Raw genomic sequence first — 21704 nt, 5'->3', positions numbered from 1 at the left:
CAAATGGTTTTTCTTGTTGGTTGATGAATGGATTTTGAGTATTTTTCTTCAATTTAATTGCTTATTTTTTTTATTATTAAATTTAAGTTTTTATAGTCTTGTTTCATAGGAGTAGTTGGTAAATCTTGGATTCGGGGTTACATCAATTAGTAGTTGGTAAATCTTGGATTTGGAGATTCACTAGATGTTCAACCCAAAGAGCAGTGTTGGATACATGTTAGAAATTAATTTGGCGTTCATGTGTGAGGTATGATTAGTCTATACATGAGGTGTTTTATAGCTCCTCGATGAATTTCTCTGATTGGCAACACCCGATACTCCACCAAACATCTATTAACCCTCCAACCTTTTCTCATCAGCAACCCACCACCACCAGCTTTCACCTTTTATTCTCCACCCAACACAACTACTATGTATGGGTTTTCAACTCTAATTAAACCTTAATCTTTCCCACACTCTTTCCCTTGCAAATGAGTCAGCCAATCTCAATTGTACCATAACTTCCCTTATTCCTACTCATCTTGTTACACCAAACCTTCCTTCTCCTACTTCATTAATTTTTTTCCTTTCATGAGACGATGATGGCTTGAATTCCATGAGAAGTATCCCTTGCCGCAAGATAGAAGCTAAGAATACTGTCTTGTGGGTTGGAAAGACCTTCGTTAAGGCCTCGTTTGTTTCATGCAACTTTTAGGAGAGATTGTTGAGCCCTGATGTAATTCTTTCTCACCATCAATGAAACAAGCATCAAATCATTATGGTAGAAAAGTGTCATGCTTTTTCCACCACCCGTCACTTTTAATGTGTAAAATATTTCATGCCTCACTCCTATGAAAGCTTTCACATGGGAAAGGCTGAATTAACACGATCTTTTGTTTCATTCCCATGGAAAGGAAATAATTTTTATGAAAAAACGATACAAATTTCTAAAAAGTCAAATAATCGCATGTTTCATTCTTATATAAAGGAAATACTTTTCATGGAAATGGGCATGAATTTTTAAAAAAATCATGTCAACTTAGCCTTTCCATACTAAAGTTTTTATAGAAAGGAGGTATGAAAGGATTTACTCGTAAAAATAAAATGTAGTAGGTGGTGGAGAAAATTGAAGCCCACTTTCCTTATTTCGGAAAGAATTACATTGGGATTGCCAGCTCAGCACTATGAAGCAAACGATCGATGCCTAAAGGTTTTATTAAATGAAAGTCGTGTATTTGCAGCTGTCCGTAGCATTCTCGTTAATATGAGTTGACACCCAACAAGGCTGGTTTTAGATCTGTTTTTTTTTTTTTTAAAGGTTGGTTTTAGATTTCTTTATCCGAATCTAGGGTTGGATCTGTAGAATCCATCACGAAAATCCAAAATTCTTTACAACCGTAGCACCCCCAACCAACCATGTCTTTGCCCCTTTGTTTCACAGGAAGGGACCTAACGTAAAAAGGCACTCATGGCGAGAAATAACTTGGCCACATTTTTCTGTAGGAAAATGCTTCTCAGAAAGGGAGCCCTATGAAAGGGTTTTCACGCGAAAACATTGTAGGGCAGGGGGGGGGGGGGGGGTCCCACTTGAATCTTGAATGGCTAATAAAACAAGCGCTCAATAACTGTACAATTGGCTTATCAATATACTTCAGCCCATAAAGGGAGCAGATGAAAGCGAACTATTGAGCTTCTACAAAAATGTACAAGAACGGAGATATTTTTTAATGGATTAGATATTTTGGGGGGAGGGGACAGCTGTCACATGATATCTTGAAGGGCCTTTACTAAAATTTTATATCACAACCTAAGCTTTGGTCCATGACGATATGATAATCAATCGGCAGATACAAATTAAATTTTCAAAGTGTAGATTATAGTTATTTATAACTTTGCTTTTTTTTTTTTGTTTAAATCATAAGTCAGAAACGATGTAGGTAGTGGGGAAGCAGATCAGGTCATGCTGACATCGTGGCCATCCGATTTGCATTTTAAAAAAAAGCTCAAAACCACGTGGCATTCATCCAAAATGCAAACAGACGGCCCACGATGTCCGGCATCAGCAAAAACGCTCATGTTCAGCATGACCATGATCTCCTTCCAGATGAACATGATGAGATACCTAAAACCGTTCTCATTTTTGTTAGAATAGGTCTTGAACTAAAAAATATACCCCAAGTGGATACTCGTGTGTAATTTTGAAGATCTCAAGGACATTCAAATTTGTTTACTTAAAAAGAAATAAAGCAAAAATATCAGTTGAAGCGCAAATTCTTAAATATTACGATTAAACATTAATAAAAGAAAAATGTTCAAGTAAATTCAGAAAGTCAATTATGATTTAAAAAAAAGGTTAGGGACAAGATCTTGGCCACGTCCCATGCAAAGTTTGACAATATGCTTTTTTTTTAGAGAGAGAGAGAGAGAGAGAGAGAGAGAGAGAGAGATACTTAGGAAAAATAAAGGATCCCCGATGTTTCTTAGATGCTTGACATGACTTTAGGAGGAGCCTAATAAATAATTTTAAAGAAAAGGAAGAAGCTGCATAAATGCCAAGCGTATTTGTTAAATTTTTTTTTTTTGAGGAATGTATTTGCTAAAAAAGTTAATGGAACTTTTTCTATTTTTTATTTTTTTTAACGATATGTTTCTAACAAAGAAGGGACTCTCATTTTGAGTCCTTAGATTATTAGCCAAACGTGGCTCCCCAATCTTTTCTCCGTTGTATGGTCACAAGGAGAAAGTAAGAATCGAGAATTTAGCATCTGACGGAGACCTAGGGTTTTGGGGGTTTAGCAGAGAAAGCGTCTCGAGTTCCTTCCTTTCAGGTACGCCCTTTCGCATCTATTCTTTCTCATCGATCGATTTCTTCCGTCCGCTCGCCTCCTCTCGATTCGCTCTGATTCATCGTCCCGGATTCTGGGGTTTTTTCCTTTTCTCGAGGTGTAAATTTGATTCCTTCTTCTTGAGGTATTTGGATGCACGGGTGTTTGTGTGTGTGTGTGGATGAATAGAGATTGAGCTATGAAAGATTGGCCGTCATCGTGGGTTCGTGATTCTCTTCTTTTTCGTGGAAGATTATTGAGTGTTTTCTGGTTTTTGGGTTAGTCTTTTCTGTAAAGGAGAAAGATGCCATTTGCGGGTTGCCCCTTGGGGCTGAGGATTGCTCTCCGATCGGCTGTCAGGGACCGGGGGATTCAGAATTCGTTAGGGTTATTCGGCCGGAGAGGGGGCTTGTTGTCTGTGAACTCGGAGTTGTCTCGGTCTCCCCTGTTTTCGACTCTCGTGGGATCTGAGGCAAGGTTCGCTTCTGCAGGGTTACGCAACCTTCACGTTGGCAGTCTGTTGGGCACATCTTCCAGAAGTGTGATTGGTCGATCGGGGGAGATCTCGGTTGCGGGAACGGTCACCCGCGTTGTTTCGATTCCTTCAGCGTATGGTCCTTCTTCTGAAATTTGGTCTTATTACGCAGACCACCTCTCGGCCGAGTCTGGTAGTCTCAGTTCCACAGACACAAGCCCGAATCAGGAGGGTCTCATGGCTTCAATTGGTTCCGTTTTGACTGGGGTTAAATCGCCTCCGATGTCTGTCTGCCGTTTGGGTTCGAGAAACAACCGTGGATTATCATCAGTTTGCAGATTGGGTGCAGTCAATTCACTTGTGGTTGTGGTTCCGGTTCCTTATGGAGGTCCGAAGTTTAATTATCACGGGAAAGTTAGCGGGAGTCTGAGAAGCCGAGAACCGTCTGGAAGGAATATGTTGTACCATTCTTTCTTATTCCATGCCTCTGGGTCTGGGAGTGCATTGAATCCGTCCTCAAGTCCAGAGAAACAGACATTCCATTCTTCAAGCTCCGCATCATATTCTGCTGGGGCAGCGCCAGATGTGTCGTTTGATGGGGTCGTGCGCGAGGATCGGGTTGATAACTCTGCTGCTTCTCCTGACCAGTATGTATTTGTTTCCTTCTTGTGACTGATTCCTTTCCACTTTTACGAAATATCTTTGGGTGTTGGCTGGGAATCGGGCTGACTCTCAATTTACCTGAGCTCTTCCTTTTAAGAGTGAATTGGGTAGTCCAATACTTTGGTGTAATGCCCCGCCCTGGCTAGTTCTTTCTGGCTTTTCCAACCTATCTGTTTCATTGGGCATGTTTTTCATATTTTGATGCCAACGTAACTGAAATAACATGACTCGTCTCCTTTTAAAAACACTTGAAGATCCAGCAAGTTTGAGGAAAAACTCAAGAAGGTAACACCAACACAATCATATATTTTAACTTCTTGTCAGAAATGGAAAAAAAATTGTAAATAATGATGTTGAGCCCTATGATTGACATTTAATCCCACTCAGTTTTTTCTTCTAGATTGTTGCTTATTGATGAGTAGGGATTCACACAAGCCTAGCGGAACTTGAGCCTGGTTTATTTAGCTCAAGTCGGTTCAGGCCAGCCAGGTTCATGCTTCAACAGACTTGTTCAAACTTGGCTCAGTCAAGCTCGAGAGAGCTTTAGCTCCTCTCAGTTCAGATTGAGTTATACAAAATATATCTTTTTGAGGATTCAAACCCGCCACCTCTCACACAGAAACACAACATACCAAACACTGTCTATTTTGTTAGGTTCATATAATGAGCGCGAGAAATGTGCTTGGCTAGGCTCATTTGAGCAAACCCGCCTCAGGCTAGGCTAGGTTTGGGCTTCGCTTGCTTATATAAACGTCTGAGTCTTAATGAGCTGACCTTGAGCATTCCGCCAACAGCTTGGTTCATTGTGCTGCTCTATTGATGAGCAAGTGTTGTTCCAGTGAAATTGGTGCTTCTTGGGATGAGTGCTTGAACGACTAAGTAGCTTCCTTTGGTAATTGACTATATTGAACAGGTCAAAATTGGTTGTACGTTTAACCTTTTGTTCAGTTTCCCTTTAGGGCATAACCATTAAATCTTGTTTTTTGGGTTGTTCTGTTTATTTTTCCCATTCTCTTCTTCTACACAAAATTCTTTCTCCCATTATGCTCCAAACTAGATGGGAGCATGCTTTCACCAACTACCAGAATTGTGTGCTTATGACAAATGGATAAACAGATTGTTTTACATATAATATGCAAAACAGTAATCTATAACAAATTCATGAATAAACCTCTTTTAAAGAATTTGGGGCATGTGAGCTTCTTGTTTTGATTAACTAGGAAATCCAATTCTTGAAAGTTAAAAGGATTCCAGAAATAGCTTAAAATTTATCAATAAGCCCAAAAGTTGCAAAGTTTTCTGGTATATCTTGCTAACCTAGTTAGACTTATCAAATGACCATGCTAATCTAGATAGGATAATTGATTCACTTTCCCTTCTAATAAGTAAACGTTGACAATAATTGTCCTTCATGTTTAACCACTAGTGATCAAAGAAAAGCAACGTAAAGAATAAACTGTTCTATTCCATGAAATACTCTCCCCTCCTATGTCTTTCTTACAATTGTCTATGTGAAATTGATGTCTTAGTTGCTTTGGGTATTGTAGATGATTGCGCTCCTAGTGGCTATAAAGGAACCTCAACTTTTAGTGAAGCTTAAGAGGAGAAACATCCAATTCTCTATGAAGAGCCCCGATAAATAGATTCTATATGCTTGAGATATGGATACCTTGGTTGGAGCACACATCTTATGCAGAATTCAATGTTTGATTATCTTTGCATCTTGTGGATGAAGAAGTTGAAGATTGGGAGAACCTCATGAATGCATTGGAAAGTGTTCGTATTGATGTCTCTATGGTAGATGATGTCAGTTGGAATAGGAGCAGAGATGGAAAATTCATAACGAAATCTTGTTATTATCCCTCTTCTTACCTTTTGCATCTCTTTTTCTCAAGAAACATGGACCTAACCCTAGAGGCATGACCATTGAATGCCTTTTTGCATATTATAAGCCTCATTCCATTTGAAATCTCCAAACTCGAGGTGGTCATCTGCTTTGGAGATATGTTACTATTACCTTCCAAACAAAGAAATCATAATCTTCCTGTTCACCCAGTGCTACATCTTCTATAAGGTCTTCCAGCTATCGTGGCTGAGGAAATAAGATTTCCATGTCACATCTCATTGTGTTCTTACAGTGGGTTGTGATACAAGAAGCAAAGGGAAAATAAATCTGCCATTTAGCATTTGTCACTACTTGCTACTTGATGGGTCATATGGAGGGAAAGAAATAACTGGATTTTTTTATACCAGCGTGAGCACTATCTTGTGACTAATACATGGGATACAAATACAATTGTTTGTCTAATCACTAATGTTAGGCAAACATCAATGAATGACTTAAGATAGATCTTTCTTGGTATGGTTTATGGTGTATGTGTGTGGTCATGGGTTTCTTGCATCACCAACGTCCGTATTCTTGTTCCTCCTTTTCCTATGCTCTAAACAAATTTTCTATCTCAAAGTTACACCATGTCACTTTCTTTTGAGGCTCAAAAAGGAAAAAGGGTTTCCTAAAATGTCTTAAAAAATCATTAGGAATCTCAGGCTACACAAAATGCTTGGCTACATATTAGGGATTTCTAGTCTTTTTTACACTCAAACAAGTAGAAAAGGGACTACTAAAATGTCTTCATAAAATATAGAAATTTAAAAGTCTACACAAAATACTTGGTTAAATACTTTTTAGGGATTCCTAATTTTTAGTTTTTGCTGTTGGAGGTTATATCTATGTAAATCAAGAGTGTACCACCATAACCTATATAAGTGCTCATATTTTCCATATTTTCAATTTATTCTTCATGCAAAATCACGAAAATACAATTCCATATCAAATAATCAAGTTGCTTGTATATTTAGATTACATTAATAAAATTAACCTCAAAAAAGTATGTTCTGATTTGAAAGCAAAAAAGAAAGTCTACAAATATTTTCCTAGATTTATGTTGTATATTGTATCGAGTGTCACTAAGTGTTGGACATAGATACGGGTAGCCAGTAGAAGTTTTCAGGTTAGATAATTTATCTTTAAGAGTCCATTAAAATTTGGCAGGTGGTGAGTTCTTAAGAAATAAATTGGGTATACTGTTATAGGGAAAAAATAAAGGGTAGTGCTTAAATGACCACCAAACTTTTGGTCCTAATTTATAGATCCATCATCCTTCTCTTATTCTTTAAATACCCTCAAGCTTTTAGTCTGGGCTAAGCAAATAAGAGTTAACTCCCATTAAACTTATATGTTGAAATGACCAATTTACTTTACAAAAGTAGTCAAAAGTGCAGTTTATTTCCAACCTTTTAACCAATGTTATCAGTATCGGTGCGTATCGGCAGAAATTTGACACGCTGAAGACCTGAATCGGCTATTTTTTAATAATTGTAAAAAAATATCAAAAAATACTTTTTTATATTATTTTAAATTTATTTTATGGTTTTAACACGAGTCACGTTAAGATTGACCCGTTATAATTTTTTTTATTATATTTGTGCCGATACATAACGATTCAGTTGAGTATCGGTATTGGCCGATACAGCTGAATCGGTGGTCCACGATTCAGGGCTGATACCAATAACTCATCCTTATCTTGACTTTTTGTCTTAAGCAAGAAAACTGATTGATAAATAAAGACTTTTTTTGCTCTAGTACTCTTTTTCGCTTGAAAATAGTTCATATACTTTAGAGGTAAAAAAATAAACTTATACTGAATGTAAGGAAAAACATTTTGATGCAATTCTGCAGGGTAACATGTTGGCTGCATAATCAACATTAACCCAAGATTAAACCAAGGGCTGAAAAGAATGGGGCATTTACTTAAAAGTGACAAGTTTTGCGGGTATTTGAAAAATGGGAAAACTTTGGTGGATACATTAATTAGGACCTATGTCACATGGGTGCGGGTACGACACGGGTGTGGAGCAATATATATATATATATATATATATATATATATATATATATATATATATATATATATATATAATAAGATTGTAAATTTTAAAGCAATAAGTTGACTGAGTCCAAAATTAATTTTAATAAATGGACAAAAATAGACTCAGTCAAAGTTGATCGAGTCCAAAATGTGGACGGACTCGGCCCCGGTGTGTTGACCTTCACTTAGTTGACCGTGTTTGTGTCCCGTGTCCGCACCCGTGTCGGGGTGTGTCGACGCGGGTGCGTTGACTTTTTAGCCGAGTTTGTGTGAATTAGATTAGGACCAAAAGATTGGTGGGCATTTGAAAATTATCCAGAAATTAGGGATGCACACGAGTTGGGTTTGATAAGCCGAGCTTGGGCTGGCTGAGCTCGAGAAGAAAAAATGGTTGTTCAAGCTTGGCTCGAACTCGAGCCGAGCTTGAACAGCCTATGCCTGGGATCGGCTCGAGTCGAGCTCGAGCAAAGCTTGGCTCGGCTTGAGCTGAACACATTTATAAAAAATGTAATTTTTTTTTTTAATTTGTGTCTGAAACATTTTTTAAAAGAAACGTAAGTGGTGGGATTTGAACCCAAGCCACTTTCGAAAGAGTCCAAAGACTTGAGGTAACACCTCTTTTTGTGTTCATGTAAAGAAAATTATTATACATATATAAAATCAAATTTCTTTACATAACTATGTGAACTGAGCTTAATTGGGTTTATCGAGCCTAACCGAGTTGGACTACCTGTTCAAGCTCAAATCGTTTATGTGTACCGAGCCTAAACCTTTATTCAAGCTCAGTTCATTTATTTTTCGAACGAGCTCGAGTCGAGCCCGAGCTAGCTCGGCTCGTTGTACATCCCTACCAGAAATAAAATGCCAACTTGAAACGTTTGCAATAATGATGTTTTTTGTTTTTCCCTAAAAAAATGATGTTTAATGTTTCGGTCACATCTATTTTGATATGACATATGGACTTTAGAACATCTATTCTTGGAGTTACTCTTATAACTACCTTAATGAATAATTTGGTGACCTTTTCCTTATGGGTCATATACTAGTTAAGACACAATTGCCTACTATTTCAGTATAGGTGAAATCACCTTTTAGTAGTTAACAAAGGGCGTATCGGTTTAATTATCGATAAATGACACAATCCGACATGTTTTTCATTTTATGCACGCTACCTTAATGTGTATTTTATGAACTTTTTTATAACATTTATCATGATTCATGAGTCAGGCTTAACTGAGCTGAACACAGGGTTAGTTAAGCTTGGGTCATCTGTATGTCTGACCTTGGGAAACAGGCTATAGATCTGCTTTTCCAAGCCTTAATCAAGCTTTCCACAATTGGAACCTGAGTAGCTCACAAGCTGCTTGGCTTGTTTACCACTTTTTCCAGAATATCATTAATTTATCCATTTCAATTATTTAAGAATGAGAAGATTGAGTGCTGAGAGTTTGGTGGACCGGTCCTATTTCATGATTATCCGTTTTTGAGGCTGAAAATGTACGCCTGCTTTCTTAGTGGCCGTAATCAGCTGCTTTTCCACTTGTTTTTTTCAGGAAGATTTTAGGTGATAGAACTTTGAAGCTTCTGTCAGGATCGTGTTACCTTCCACACCCAGCCAAGGAAGAAACTGGTGGAGAGGATGCACATTTCATATGTGTTGATGAGCAAGCTGTTGGCGTCGCAGATGGTGTTGGTGGTTGGGCTGATCTAGGCATTGATGCTGGCCAATATGCTAGGGAATTGATGTCACATTCTGTATCAGCAATCCAGGAGGAACCCAAGGGTTCAATTGATCCAGCTAGGGTGCTACAGAAAGCTCATTCAAGCACCAAAGCTAGAGGGTCCTCAACAGCTTGCATTATAGCTCTCACAGAACAGGTTTGTTTTTGTGGTTCTAGTGACGGGTGGCCACTGCTTATTTCTCATGTGATGTTCATAGCACTGGGTCTCCTGTTATTTTTGAGCTTAATTTTTTGCCATGATGCCTAGCTATTTCCTTGGGTTTTATTTCTTCAATTTTATCTGAATCAAGAACTTGATTGCAGGGCATACATGCCGTGAATCTAGGTGATAGTGGATTTATTGTTGTCAGAGATGGGTGTACAATCTTCCGTTCACCTGTTCAGCAGCATGATTTCAATTTCACATATCAGCTGGAGAGTGGGAATGGTGGTGACCTTCCAAGTTCTGCTCAGGTGTGTTAATTGCTTCTATGCTTGCTTTCTCTCACCCATTTTATCCATTTGTTTTTATTGCGTAAATGTGTAAAATTCTGACGATTTGACATGGAATTGAATAGGTATTCACTCTTCCAGTTGCGCCTGGGGATGTCGTGATCGCTGGCACGGATGGGCTGTTTGATAACTTGTACAACAATGAGGTGACTGCGGTAGTTGTTCATGCGATTAGAGCCGGGTTAGGGCCCCAGGTGACTGCGCAGAAGATAGCCGCACTTGCAAGGCAGCGAGCGCTGGATCAGAACCGACAAACCCCATTTTCAACTGCTGCTCAGGATGCTGGATATCGGTATTATGGAGGGAAACTGGATGACATTACTGTTGTTGTTTCTTACATAACAAGCTCAAGTACATAAAAGGGTGCCTTCTTCCATGTACAGTTCTCTGAGTCAGACTGGAAATTGGGGTGAAAATTTCGCAGGTTCTTGGTGGCGGTGCTGGTCGATCTACCTAGTATTATTACTTCATGCTTTTAGTTAGCTTTGAGACCTTGTGAAAGTCTCTTGGCATCGTAAAAAGAAAGTGGTCTTTAATTTGCTTTGAGACTTTGGAAACGCCTCTTTTGCATTGTAAATCTGTCTCCCGAGCAAGAGAACTTTTTTGTTCTGTCTCTCGTGGTAATTGTTACTAATTTTTTATGGGTGTGACTGTCGAAACGGAGAATGAAAGGATAAGAACGATATGGTGCAAGTGGAGGGCTCGTATACCTTACCTACATTCCGAGCCATTACTTTATACTTTTGTCATCATTGAGCATGAAAGGTTCTGAAAATGATAGAATATGGTCATTATCGTCGGTCACGGTAAAATGATTATGCAAATAACTTGTTGAAGACGAAGTTTAGCTAAATGAAGTTGTCCGTGGTGTGGTGGCCTGGTGGGAAACCAAGACGTCACAGCTGGACTGATTGATGCTGCGCCTTGTCTTGGTTATCCAAAAAGGCGGGGGGAGCATTTCCTTCCGGGTGGTATCAGAATCAGACTCAGATCCAATTAGGGATGGCAGTGGACTGGGGGAAAGCGGGCCCCGCCTCACCCCGTTTGGACCGGGGATGAAGGGTATGAAACGGGGATGGAGGCGGGGACAAAGGTTAAAATCCATCCCCGTCCGGGGGTGGAGGCGGGGATGGACGTGCACTTTTCCCCGCCACGATCCGCCTCATCCCCGTTTGAACCGGGGATGGAGGACATGAAACGGGGATGAAGGCGGGGGTGGAGGATAAAATCCATCCCCCCCAGGGAGGCGGGGCGGGGGTGGAGACCTTGTCCCCCGCCCCGCCCCACTGCCATCCCTAGATCCAATGCGCATCAGCCCCGATCGTACTAGGTTTCCCCTTTAGCCCTTTGGGTAATAAGTTGAGCACGGTGATCCTTGTACGCCGAACATTATTACCATTTGCCGCTTGCCAGTAAATGTACGGATTGGGACGGTATCCACGTGTGAAGGCAAAAAGGTTGTCGCAAATTGCTCTTGTTCAGACAAAAAGATAAAAAAAAAAAAAACAAGAGTGAATTACAGCCGTCCAAGTTATCAATCATTTACAAAAGCGGCCAATTTTTTTGGTTATTAATAAAAACTTAGGCGTCCCTCACTTTGGCACCATTAGGATTTAGGTATTTTGGCCGAGTCCTAAAAAATATGACAAACACGGTCAATCCACGACTCAAAACATGATAAATCTAACTAATTGTTTTTTTAATGTTTTCACCTTTTTCTTGCTGAAAATTTTAAAACTTTGGTCAAACCACTTGCATAAGTTGTCACCTAAAAAAATCAAGCGCTATGTAAGTTGCCACCTGAAAAAATTAAGTGGCATGTAAGTTATCACCTATAAAAATCAAACAAAATTAGGCATAATGTAAGTTGTCTCCTGAAAAATTCAAGTGACATGATTTCTACCAAACAAAAGAGCAAAACTGCCAATAAAATAGTAAATTAAACATATTTGTTGTATTTTTTTGTGTGCGGTTAGTCGTAATATTATGCTAAAAATTAGTGTCATCTACGTCATTGTTCATTATGGTTATTACATGTAACGACCTATATGTTTTTCAATTATGTCCGAAAGAGACTTAGTGTCGGTCGCCCATTTGATTAATCAGATGAAATGGTTAAAATGCCCTACATGCATGTTTCTTTTTAACACAAGATCATGAGATCAGTTATTTTGTTATAAAATAAAAAGAGTGGTTTTATACTTTTACGTGGCTATTTCAAATGCATTAAAAAGTTGAATGTAATAGTGAAAAAGTTGAACACGGTCCTGTAAGTCGACCAAAGTTGGTGGCCTTTTGTATCTTAACTTTGAAAAATTACCACGAATCATTTTTTCTAATTGATTCTTGGCTATGTGGATTCCTTAGCTGCGGCACTGAAAATTTCAAGCGCAGATAAACTAGAAAAGGAGAGATTTTTTTTTTTCAAAAGAATAGCAAAAAAAGCCGAGGGGTTAAAAAAGGGCGCTCTGATTGTTATTTTGTGGGTGCAACTGAGAGAGAGAGAGCGATGAAGTCTGAAGTACCCCCCACACAGAGCACGAGCCATCCACACTCCACCTCTCCGAGTCGTGATCCTAGCTGTCCACGTGTCGAAATATGCTTGGTGGATCTCTCCGTGGCCTCCCTCTACGTCAGACAATCTGACATTAGGTTCTCTCTCTCTCTCTCTCTGCATCTTCTTCCTTCATTTCTGCGAGTATCTTTGCATCGATCCCCTTTAGATACCATAACCATGCTTCTAAGAGCTCCAGGATTCGTTCCTTCTCTGAATATCGGAACCCCTTCTCGTCGGTGCCCGTCTTCTTCCTCCCCTTCTTTGGGGTTTCTCGGTGAGCATTGCGCTACAAATGGGAAGCGTCTCGTGGTTTCTTCTGCGAAGAAAGACGGCGGCCAGGCGCTGACTGGGGTGGTCTTCCAACCCTTTGAGGAGGTTCAGAACGAGCTCTACCTCGTTCCTTCCTCTCCTCACCAATCTCTCGCTCGCCAGAGGTACGCAGACGCCTGTGAAGCCTCCATAAACGAGCAGATCAAGTGGGTTGTCTTCCTTTTTCTCAATTTTTTTTTGTTGGGGTTTCTTTCCCGCTCTCCATTGGTTTTCTCCTTCTGTGAGGATTTGATGGTTGGATTCGTTGGTGGTGTTTTACAGCGTGGAGTACAACGCCTCGTATGCCTACCTCGCGTTGTTTGCATACTTTGATCGGGATAACGTTGCCCTCAAAGGATTTGCCAAGTAATCTTCTAATTGATTCTATATCTTATGGTGTTTTCTCTTTTGGGTGGTTTCTTTCTTACATTTGCATGTGGTCCATTTTCAGGTTCTTTAAGGAATCGAGTGACGAAGAAAGGGAGCATGCGGAGAAACTCATGAAATACCAAGTATTCCTTTTTCTGTTTTTTAGAGACCTGGATATCTGTAATCTATTCCCTTGTGCTGGTAATTTCTGTTCCTTATTTCTCTTTTCTAAAAATTGGCTTTCTGTATCTTCAGAACAAACGTGGGGGGAGAGTCAAGTTGCAGACCATAATGATGCCGCTGACCGAATTCGATCATCCTGAAAAAGGGGATGCGTTACATGGTATTCTTTCTGTTGTTTTACTTTGGGATTTCATAGCACAAAAAAAGCAACATGGTGGACTAAGTATCCTATTTGGGCAGCCATGGAACTCGCTCTGTCTCTGGAGAAACTGGTTAGCGTTAAGCTCCTCAACCTGCACGACGTAATGCCTGAAAGAAATCTTCCATCTTTTCATTTCCTGTTCTTGTTTTTCTTTGTGGGGTTCTTTGTTTTATTTACCTTTTGTTTTTTGGTAAGCAGGTAGCAACAAGAGCCAACGATGTCCAGATTGCTGACTTTGTGGAGAGCGAATTTTTGGGTGAGCAGGTATCACTTCCTTGTATCACATCTATCTCTTTCATGTTAGATCTTCCCAATTTTTCGTTTATCTGAATTTCATTGAGAAATGTGATTAGGTGGAAGCCATAAAGAAGATATCAGATTTTGTGTCCCAGCTTAGAAGGGTAGGAAAAAGGCATGGTGAGAGTCAAATGTTCTGATAGAATGAGTTAAACCTCAGTTTATGCTTGTGCATTTACACGTTTTAACTTGCTACTTCTTGTTTGGTTTCCTGCAGGCGTATGGCATTTCGATCAGATGCTCCTTGAGGAAGCATGAGATGGTTTTCGATTTCTGAAGAGATGTGGAGAGAAATTAGCAGGGCTTTTGTGTAGTAGGTTGTTGCATCAGTAGTAGTAGCAGCAGTAGCAGTAGTGCTGGGCCTCGTCCACTGTTTGTTCCTTTTTCTTTTTGGTCTTTTCTCTTTAGGATAAATGAGTTTCTTATCTTTAACATTTTGGGGTTTGGGTAATTCATCTGCGAAAAGAGTAGGGTTTTCCCTTTTGCTTTGTCCTGGTGATGGGATGGTGAGCTCAGAACCTTTTTTGGCTTTAGGATATTCACTAGTAAAAAGACTTTTCACCTTCTTCTGCTCTGTCTTATGCTTCCGTAATATTTGTGTGTGTGGATCAATGCTGTTAAGTTTGCTTGATGTATCATGTTGGTTGTTGATGGCCGCAGTACTGTTCGTTAGAACTTTCTTTACCGCCGGTACGCGGTTGGGTCTGACACGACTATCTCCTTGCATGCGAGTGATGGTCCACACAAGCCCCTTATTTTCATCAGGCTCCCTCTTTCACCTTTCAAATGGACGGTACGGTACTTATTGCTCTGCCGAACCGTTCACTTCAGCATGCGATTGGACGAAATTGTTTTCCTTCTTAGATTAGCAATTGTTATTGGAGGGCAAAAGTTTCCCTCTTTACATGCATTTGTGATGATGAGAATGGAAATAATCCACCATTCCTTATGTTTTCTGATACCACCTTGTGTGTGCCTAATGGTAATAACATGGAAAAATGCTGTGTTTTTCTGTGGCAGTTTACTTGTCATTGGGTTCCAACAAGGGCTCCGCGGTAGTGTTTTAACATGTTTATTATGGATTTTAATCTTAGGATATGAATCTTAAATTAGATCTAAATATTAAAAAATATTTAAATTTTAAGTAATTTGAGAAAAATAAGAATTGATATTTTTTATGATATATAAATATTTTAATCAATATCATATTATATCAATTATGAAAAGTTAATCAAAAAATTATGGATTTTAGTTCCAAATATGGATCTCAATATGAATCCAAGTATCAAAAAAATGTTTAAATTTTGAGTAATTTGAAAAAATAAGAATTTATATTTTTTATATACAAATGCAAAAACCATAAATAAATCATAAAACCCTAAAATACAAGAAAATCAATCATACATAAACTCAAAAAATGCTAAACTATAAGAAAAATAGATTATAAAATTAAATATAAAAAGCCCTAATTTAAACACTAATCAAATAAAGTTTAAAAAAAGAACCCTAATCAAATACAAGAAAAGCCTTAATAAAATTAACTACAAAAGCTCTAATTAAAAAATTAAATAAAAAACTCTAATCAAATTAACTATAAAAAGCTTTACTTTAAGAAATTTGATCCAAAGCCTTAATAAAATAAATTAAATGAAAATCTTAATCAAATTAACTATAAAAAATTTTAATCAAAGAAAATCAATGAAAAACCCTAATCAAATTAAAGAAAAGTTTTAATAAAATAAAATAATAATAATAAAAATTATTCTTTAAAACTCTAATAAAAGCCCTAATCAAAGAGAAGAAAAAAAAAGAGAGAGAAAAGAAGGAAAAGAAAGAAGAAAATTTAGAGATAGAGAGAGAGACTATGGTGTCTCGCCACCAGCTTTCGCTGGTGGCCTCGTCGCTACACGAGAGAGAGAGAGAGAGAGAGAGAGAGAGAGAGAGAGAGAGAGAAGGGTGTAGTCGCTAGTGTCTCGTCGCCCACTGCACAGGGGTGTGAGAGATAGAAAAAGTAGACCCCTTTGCCCTAACTTTTTTTTTAAAGAGCGTTTCCCAATAAATGAGGGGGTCGGGGATTGACTCACGACATTTTTTTAAGAGCATTCTCCTCTCCTGTTCTCAACGTAACAAGGGGTGTCCACGGATGCGTAGTTGCGCACATCAGCTGCATCTTGCGTTTGATTGTCGCAGCGTTCTGCTCAGCCGCGATAAAATTAATGCAGTTTCCATAAATTTAAGTGTGTTCCCTTGTTCCAGTCTCAATTAATTATTTTTAGTTTTCATAAAATTAATATAATTAAATAGGTAAAATAGTAATAATTATAATAATTGATTTATATATTTTTATATTATTAAAAAATAATAAATAACTCCGGCCCATCGAGTCAGCCCACTTATATATCGAGCCGGGTCTAAAACCTTGGCCCAAACACGGCCCGTTGCCCAACCCCTACCTGGATGTTGAGCGCGTCAAAGCATCCCAACCAAGATTTTCTCTGTGTTATTTTGTTTTCCTGGTTGGACCTTCAGTCATTACCTCCTCTTAGTCTTGTTCTCACTGTTCAAATCCAATTGGAAAAATGAAGAAATCCAACTGGCTTTGATGGCATCAGTCTCATAGGATTGCTCTTTCCTTGCACTCTCAAGCTTCTGTTCGTACAATCATGGAGGAGCTCAGAGGGATCCAAAAAAGGAAAACAATTTTTATGGTTTTCATTTGAGCTAAAAGGAGAAAGAAGAGGGGAATCATCCTTGGTGACTTTGTTTCTAATACATGGAAATAGAATAGTGAAAAGCCCATTTCTAAATCATCGTTTCTGTGATTGTGGAGAACTATGAGGTGATCAGCATTCAACCATGGTTAACTAGACAGAATCAGGTTGAACCCGGTCTCTGTTGCTACCAAAATAAAACGACTTCTTTTCCATATTAGATCAAAATGAAAATTTATTTCGAAAACGATGCAATTAGAGCGAATTTGAGGAGTTAACAAAATATTCTCTCTCTCTCAATCTTTTTACCCCTTCAGAATCATCATCTTCCTTCCAGCAACAACCCCATGGCGAAGCGACAAGAATCCGATGAAGCATCAGCTCCGACATGCTTTGATCCGGAAAATTTTCACCAAAGAAATGTTGTACCGCCAGCCACCGGCCCATCTCAGGTGCATCCCTCTATGGTCGGATCCAGTACACGAATCTTCGTTTTTAATCTGTTTCAAGAATCATCTTCTAATTGATTTTTTATTACTGTGTTCCGGAGGGATTGCATATAAGATTTAAAGTTGAAACCAAAAAAATAGTGGGATGGGAATGGAAGAACTCTGTTTGATGATGGATGAGAAAACAGAGGCTTGCGTACTTATTGTTTGTAGATTTTCTTGGTACTTTGTTACAACAGATTACAACAAATCACTTGTCTTTCAGATAATAATAGAAACCAGATACAAATCGGTAAATTAGAAAAGCCATATTCCCATTGCATCAAGATTTGGCTAACTGCCTAAAACCTTGAGTTTGTTTATCATCTGGATTGTAAATGTGCCACTTTGAAACCGTTTTTTGCTTTCTAGAATAAGTTCAAAGGTTACTTTATTTGACTATTTGTTGTCGCGTACTTGACAAAATGAAGTTGATAGAAACAAATGTCTGTGCAAAGGCGAATGCAGCATTTGTCTCGACACTTGCTTCACAGTCAAAAAGTTGAATCCGCAGTTCATCAGGTGTGTTATCTTATTACTATATGTCGGTTTCTTACATGCATTATTTCTTGAATATTGGGTCCTTATTTAACATTACATGCTTTGAACATGAGCTCGATAATAATCCATTCACATTTCATACTTATTGTTTTTCGTCTAATACTTTTAATCCTTTTGTTCTACAAGCAGTTCCCCATCCGTGCAATTATGCAGAAAACTTCAGTCCTAAATTTAGATTCACCTCCTGTGGTTGTTGGAGGGATGATTCTCGACGTTCATGCGAAGCCATCTTCTACTGGCAGAGCTGGAACGACAAGCATGGTCACATTTTTCTGTTTCATTTTTCTTTTTCTGCTTTGTAAGAGCTAATTGTTTAATTCTTGATTAGGAAAATCATATTTCTTGATTCCTAAATTTGTTCATGCTAAATCATTGAAAAGATCAGAAATAAACAAATAATACATAATGCATAAGCGTACCCGAATTCATTGTTGTATTGGTAGATCTTCCAAAACCTCTATAGGTGGCCTTTCCTTCTTCTCTAAACCTAACGAGAGGCAAAAGAGAACAGCCACTATATATGGTTTTGGGGACCATAACCTAATTGTAATCACCTTATAGTTTTCTTTCCAATTTAACCTGTCATAAAATCGAAAATTGACATATGAGGGCACATGAAGTATCTACGCATTATTATAACCATACTCTATAAGATGTCATGTGACCCAACCATATAAGATCACTTTATATAGGCCTTTCCTTAAACAGTTTATAATGTGTGATCAATTACATATGTAGTCCCACACGAAATTTCTAACAATCTCTCACTTGGGGCACATATGTTACCATACAATCACGCATTATACAATATCCTTATGAGCTCAAAAACACTGTCTAACCAGATGACAGCTTCAACATAGAACCAAAACGATATTCATTACAATCATCGTAATTAGACCCATCAATGATCACGTATATCGACATAACCAACGACATAGATCAAGTATAGATGTGAAGCATGAATATTGCATGTAATGTGATCCAAACATGTCTATTTCCAACTAGTCTTGCCTTATTATTTAGTGAGACCACCATAAATGAGTATAAATTGAAACTAAAACCTGAGCCGTATAATGAAGTAATAAGCTGAAACTTTATTTTATCTCTGAACATCCGAATACAAACTCCCACTAAACCAATATATCATTAAATGATATAACACCTATTCAAGCAGTATGCTCGTGAAAGACCTTAAATGGTAAACCTTTGGTAAGCGGATCCGCAATCATAAAGTTTGTGCCAATATGTTCAATAGATATCTGATCACTCTGCACTCTTTCTTTAACAATAAGGAACTTGATGTCTACATGCTTTGACTTTGATGAACTTCTTTTGTTGTTGGAATATAGCACTGCCGAGTTATTGTCACAAAACAACTTTAACGGTCTTTCAACATTATCTATAATCCGTATCTCAGTGACAAAATTGTGTAACCATATTCCATAATTTGATGCCTCATAACAGGCTACGAACTCTGCTGCCATGGTGAAAGGTGCAATGAGTGTCGACTTAGCACTCTTCCAAGAGATAGCTCTCTCGGCCAACTGATAAACATAACCTCACGTGGATCTGTGATTGTTTTGGCATCTAGCAAAGTCAAAATCAAAATACCCAATGATCTCTAACTGATTCAACTTCCTGTATGAGAGCATGTAATCTTTTGTTCTTTGCAAGTACTGCATAACCCGTTTGGCTGCTTTCCAATGATCCATACCTGAGTTACTGAGATATCTGTCTAACATTCCAACATTGTATGCTATATTCGGACGTGTACACACTTGAGCATACATACGACTCCCTACAGCAGATGCATAGAGAATCTTTTTCATATCTTTTACTTCAAACTGGTGTTTGGGGTCCTGAGCGAAACTAAACTTATCTCTCTTAGCAATAGGGGTGTCACCTGGTTTGCAATCCTTCATGCCTAATATGTTAAGAATCCTTTCGATATAGCTCTTTTGTGATAATCCAAGAATACCTCGCGAACGGTCTCGATGTATCTGAATTCTTAATACAAAAAAGGTGTTACCAAGATCTTCCATTTCAAATTTTTTTGTTAGAAATTTCTTGGTTTCATGCAATAAACCTATATCATTATTGGTAAGTAGTATATCATCGACATATAAAACCAGAAAAATAAATTTACTCCCACTGAATTTATAGTATATACATTCATCAACTACATTCATCTCAAAACCAAATGAGAGGACAACTTGATGAAATTTAGGATACCATTGACGGGAAGCTTGCTTATGTCCATAGATGGATTTCTTTAATTTGTAAACCATTTTCTTTGCATCGTCTGAGACAAAATATTTCGGTTGCACCATGTATATTGTCTCATCAATGTTACCATTAAAGAGTGCAGTCTTTACATCCATCTAATGTAGCTCCAAATCATAATGAGACACAAGTGCCATCATTATTCTGAAAGAGTCTTTCGTAGAAACTGGAGAGAAAATCCCTATATAGTCAATGCCTACCTTTTGAGTAAACCCTTTTGCAACAAGACGTGTCTTATACCACATCATCCTTGGAATCCTTATTGGTTTTAAATATCCATTTGCAACCAATGAGTTTCACACTTTCAAGTAATGAGATAAGATCTCATACATCATTGTCTTTCATGGATTTAAACTCTTCATGCATGACATCTATCAACTTTTGAGAGTTAGAACTCTGTATAGCTTGCTGAAAGTTGATTAGATCATCTTCTTTTAAGCCAGTATGACCCTCATATTCTTAGAGAAAAACAATATAATCATCTGGAATTGCCCTTCTCTTCTCTCTAGTGGAATTCTTTAATGGCACTTGTTCTTAAGTTACTTGAGGTATTTCTTAAAGTTGTTGAGTTTGTACTCCAGGAGTAAAAACTTGATTTTTGATAAGGAGATCTTGAACATTGCCTTGTTCTGGATTTGTTTGAACAATGTAAGAAATTGAAATCTAATCATTGTCAACAACAATTGTAAGAAGAGAAACAAATTCTTCTTCAAAAGCAATATCTTTTACCTTATCACCTTCCCCAAACTCAGCATTCTCAAAGAAACAAGCATTTTCCGTCTAAAAAAATGACTTATTAATAGGGTCATAAAATTTATAACCCCTAAATCTTTCAGAATATTCAACAAAATAGCAGCTAACCTTTCTTGAGTGCAGTTTCTTTTCATGTGGCTTATATGGCCTTGCCTTAGCTGGACATCCCCAAATATGAAAATGCTTCATACTAGGCTTTTCGCTTGTCTACATTTCATATGGGGTTTTGGTTACTGCTTTAGTTGGTATTATGTTAAGTACATAAGTTGCAGTCTTTAGTGCCTTTTCTCAGAGGGATTCTGGTAAAGTAGAATGACAAATCATACTCCTTACCATATCCTTTGAGGTCATGTTTCGTCTCTTAGTAACATCATTCATGCTAGAAGTGTCTGGCATGGTATACTTTGGGACAATACCGCATTCCTTTAGGAATTTAGCAAATGGCCCTGGACGTCGTTCACATGATCCATCATATCTACCATAATATTCATCACCACGGTCAGATTTGACGACTTTAATCCTTTTGCCAAGTTGAGTTTCAACTTCAGCCTTAAATGATTTAAACACATCCAGTGCCCGAGACTTTTCATGAATGAAATATAGGTACCCATAACGAGAATAATCGTCTATGAACGTAATAAAATATTGTTGACCATTCCAAGAAGCCGTAGAGAATGGTCCATAAATATCCGTATGAATAAGTTCTAAGTCGTTTGTTTTTTTGTCGGTACCTATTTTTCTTATGTTTGTTTGTTTCCTTTTTAAACACAAACCTGAAAGTCAGTAAAATCAAGGGAATGAAGAATTCCACTTGTTACAAGCCTTTCAATTCTTTGTTTAGAAATGTGACCTAAGCGCTTGTGTCATAATAAAGCAGAATTTTCAT

General features: G+C 38.0%; 2 protein-coding genes across 2 annotated transcripts; both read left to right on the top strand.

Annotated features, from left to right (window-relative positions):
* Positions 1 to 2665: 2665 nt before the first annotated feature.
* LOC149838969 (putative protein phosphatase 2C 55) lies at positions 2666 to 10718 on the top strand. Its single transcript, XM_090006906.1, has 5 exons — positions 2666 to 2807; positions 3296 to 3926; positions 9425 to 9749; positions 9917 to 10066; positions 10171 to 10718. The coding sequence occupies exons 2-5, from the start codon at positions 3517 to 3519 to the stop codon at positions 10462 to 10464; spliced, it is 1179 nt and encodes a 392-aa protein (XP_089863032.1). The 5' UTR covers positions 2666 to 2807; positions 3296 to 3516; the 3' UTR covers positions 10465 to 10718.
* A 2052-nt stretch (positions 10719 to 12770) lies between these two features.
* Positions 12771 to 14590, top strand: LOC149838968 (ferritin-2, chloroplastic-like). The gene is made up of 8 exons (XM_090006905.1): positions 12771 to 13138; positions 13254 to 13337; positions 13423 to 13483; positions 13596 to 13683; positions 13764 to 13825; positions 13924 to 13989; positions 14079 to 14142; positions 14240 to 14590. Exons 1-8 carry the CDS (start codon positions 12840 to 12842, stop codon positions 14278 to 14280), a joined length of 765 nt encoding a protein of 254 aa, XP_089863031.1. The 5' UTR covers positions 12771 to 12839; the 3' UTR covers positions 14281 to 14590.
* Positions 14591 to 21704: the final 7114 nt, after the last annotated feature.

Source organism: Nuphar pumila, chromosome 5 (assembly GCF_984573655.1).
Source record: "Nuphar pumila chromosome 5, dmNupPumi1.hap1.1, whole genome shotgun sequence".
Taxonomy (NCBI): Eukaryota; Viridiplantae; Streptophyta; class Magnoliopsida; order Nymphaeales; family Nymphaeaceae; genus Nuphar; species Nuphar pumila.
This window is presented reverse-complemented; position numbering and strand designations above follow the sequence as displayed.

Excerpts from the sequence above, each read along its gene's own strand:
- LOC149838968 (XM_090006905.1), top strand. The coding sequence starts at position 12,840 with ATGCTTCTAAGAGCTCCAGGATTCGTTCCTTCTCTGAATATCGGAACC. Across the intron at positions 13,139-13,253 it reads TCCATAAACGAGCAGATCAA|CGTGGAGTACAACGCCTCGT; the intron begins GTGGGTTGTCTT and ends GGTGTTTTACAG. Across the intron at positions 13,826-13,923 it reads AGCTCCTCAACCTGCACGAC|GTAGCAACAAGAGCCAACGA; the intron begins GTAATGCCTGAA and ends TTTGGTAAGCAG.
- LOC149838969 (XM_090006906.1), top strand. The coding sequence starts at position 3,517 with ATGGCTTCAATTGGTTCCGTTTTGACTGGGGTTAAATCGCCTCCGATG. Across the intron at positions 3,927-9,424 it reads TCTGCTGCTTCTCCTGACCA|GAAGATTTTAGGTGATAGAA; the intron begins GTATGTATTTGT and ends TGTTTTTTTCAG. Across the intron at positions 10,067-10,170 it reads ACCTTCCAAGTTCTGCTCAG|GTATTCACTCTTCCAGTTGC; the intron begins GTGTGTTAATTG and ends GGAATTGAATAG.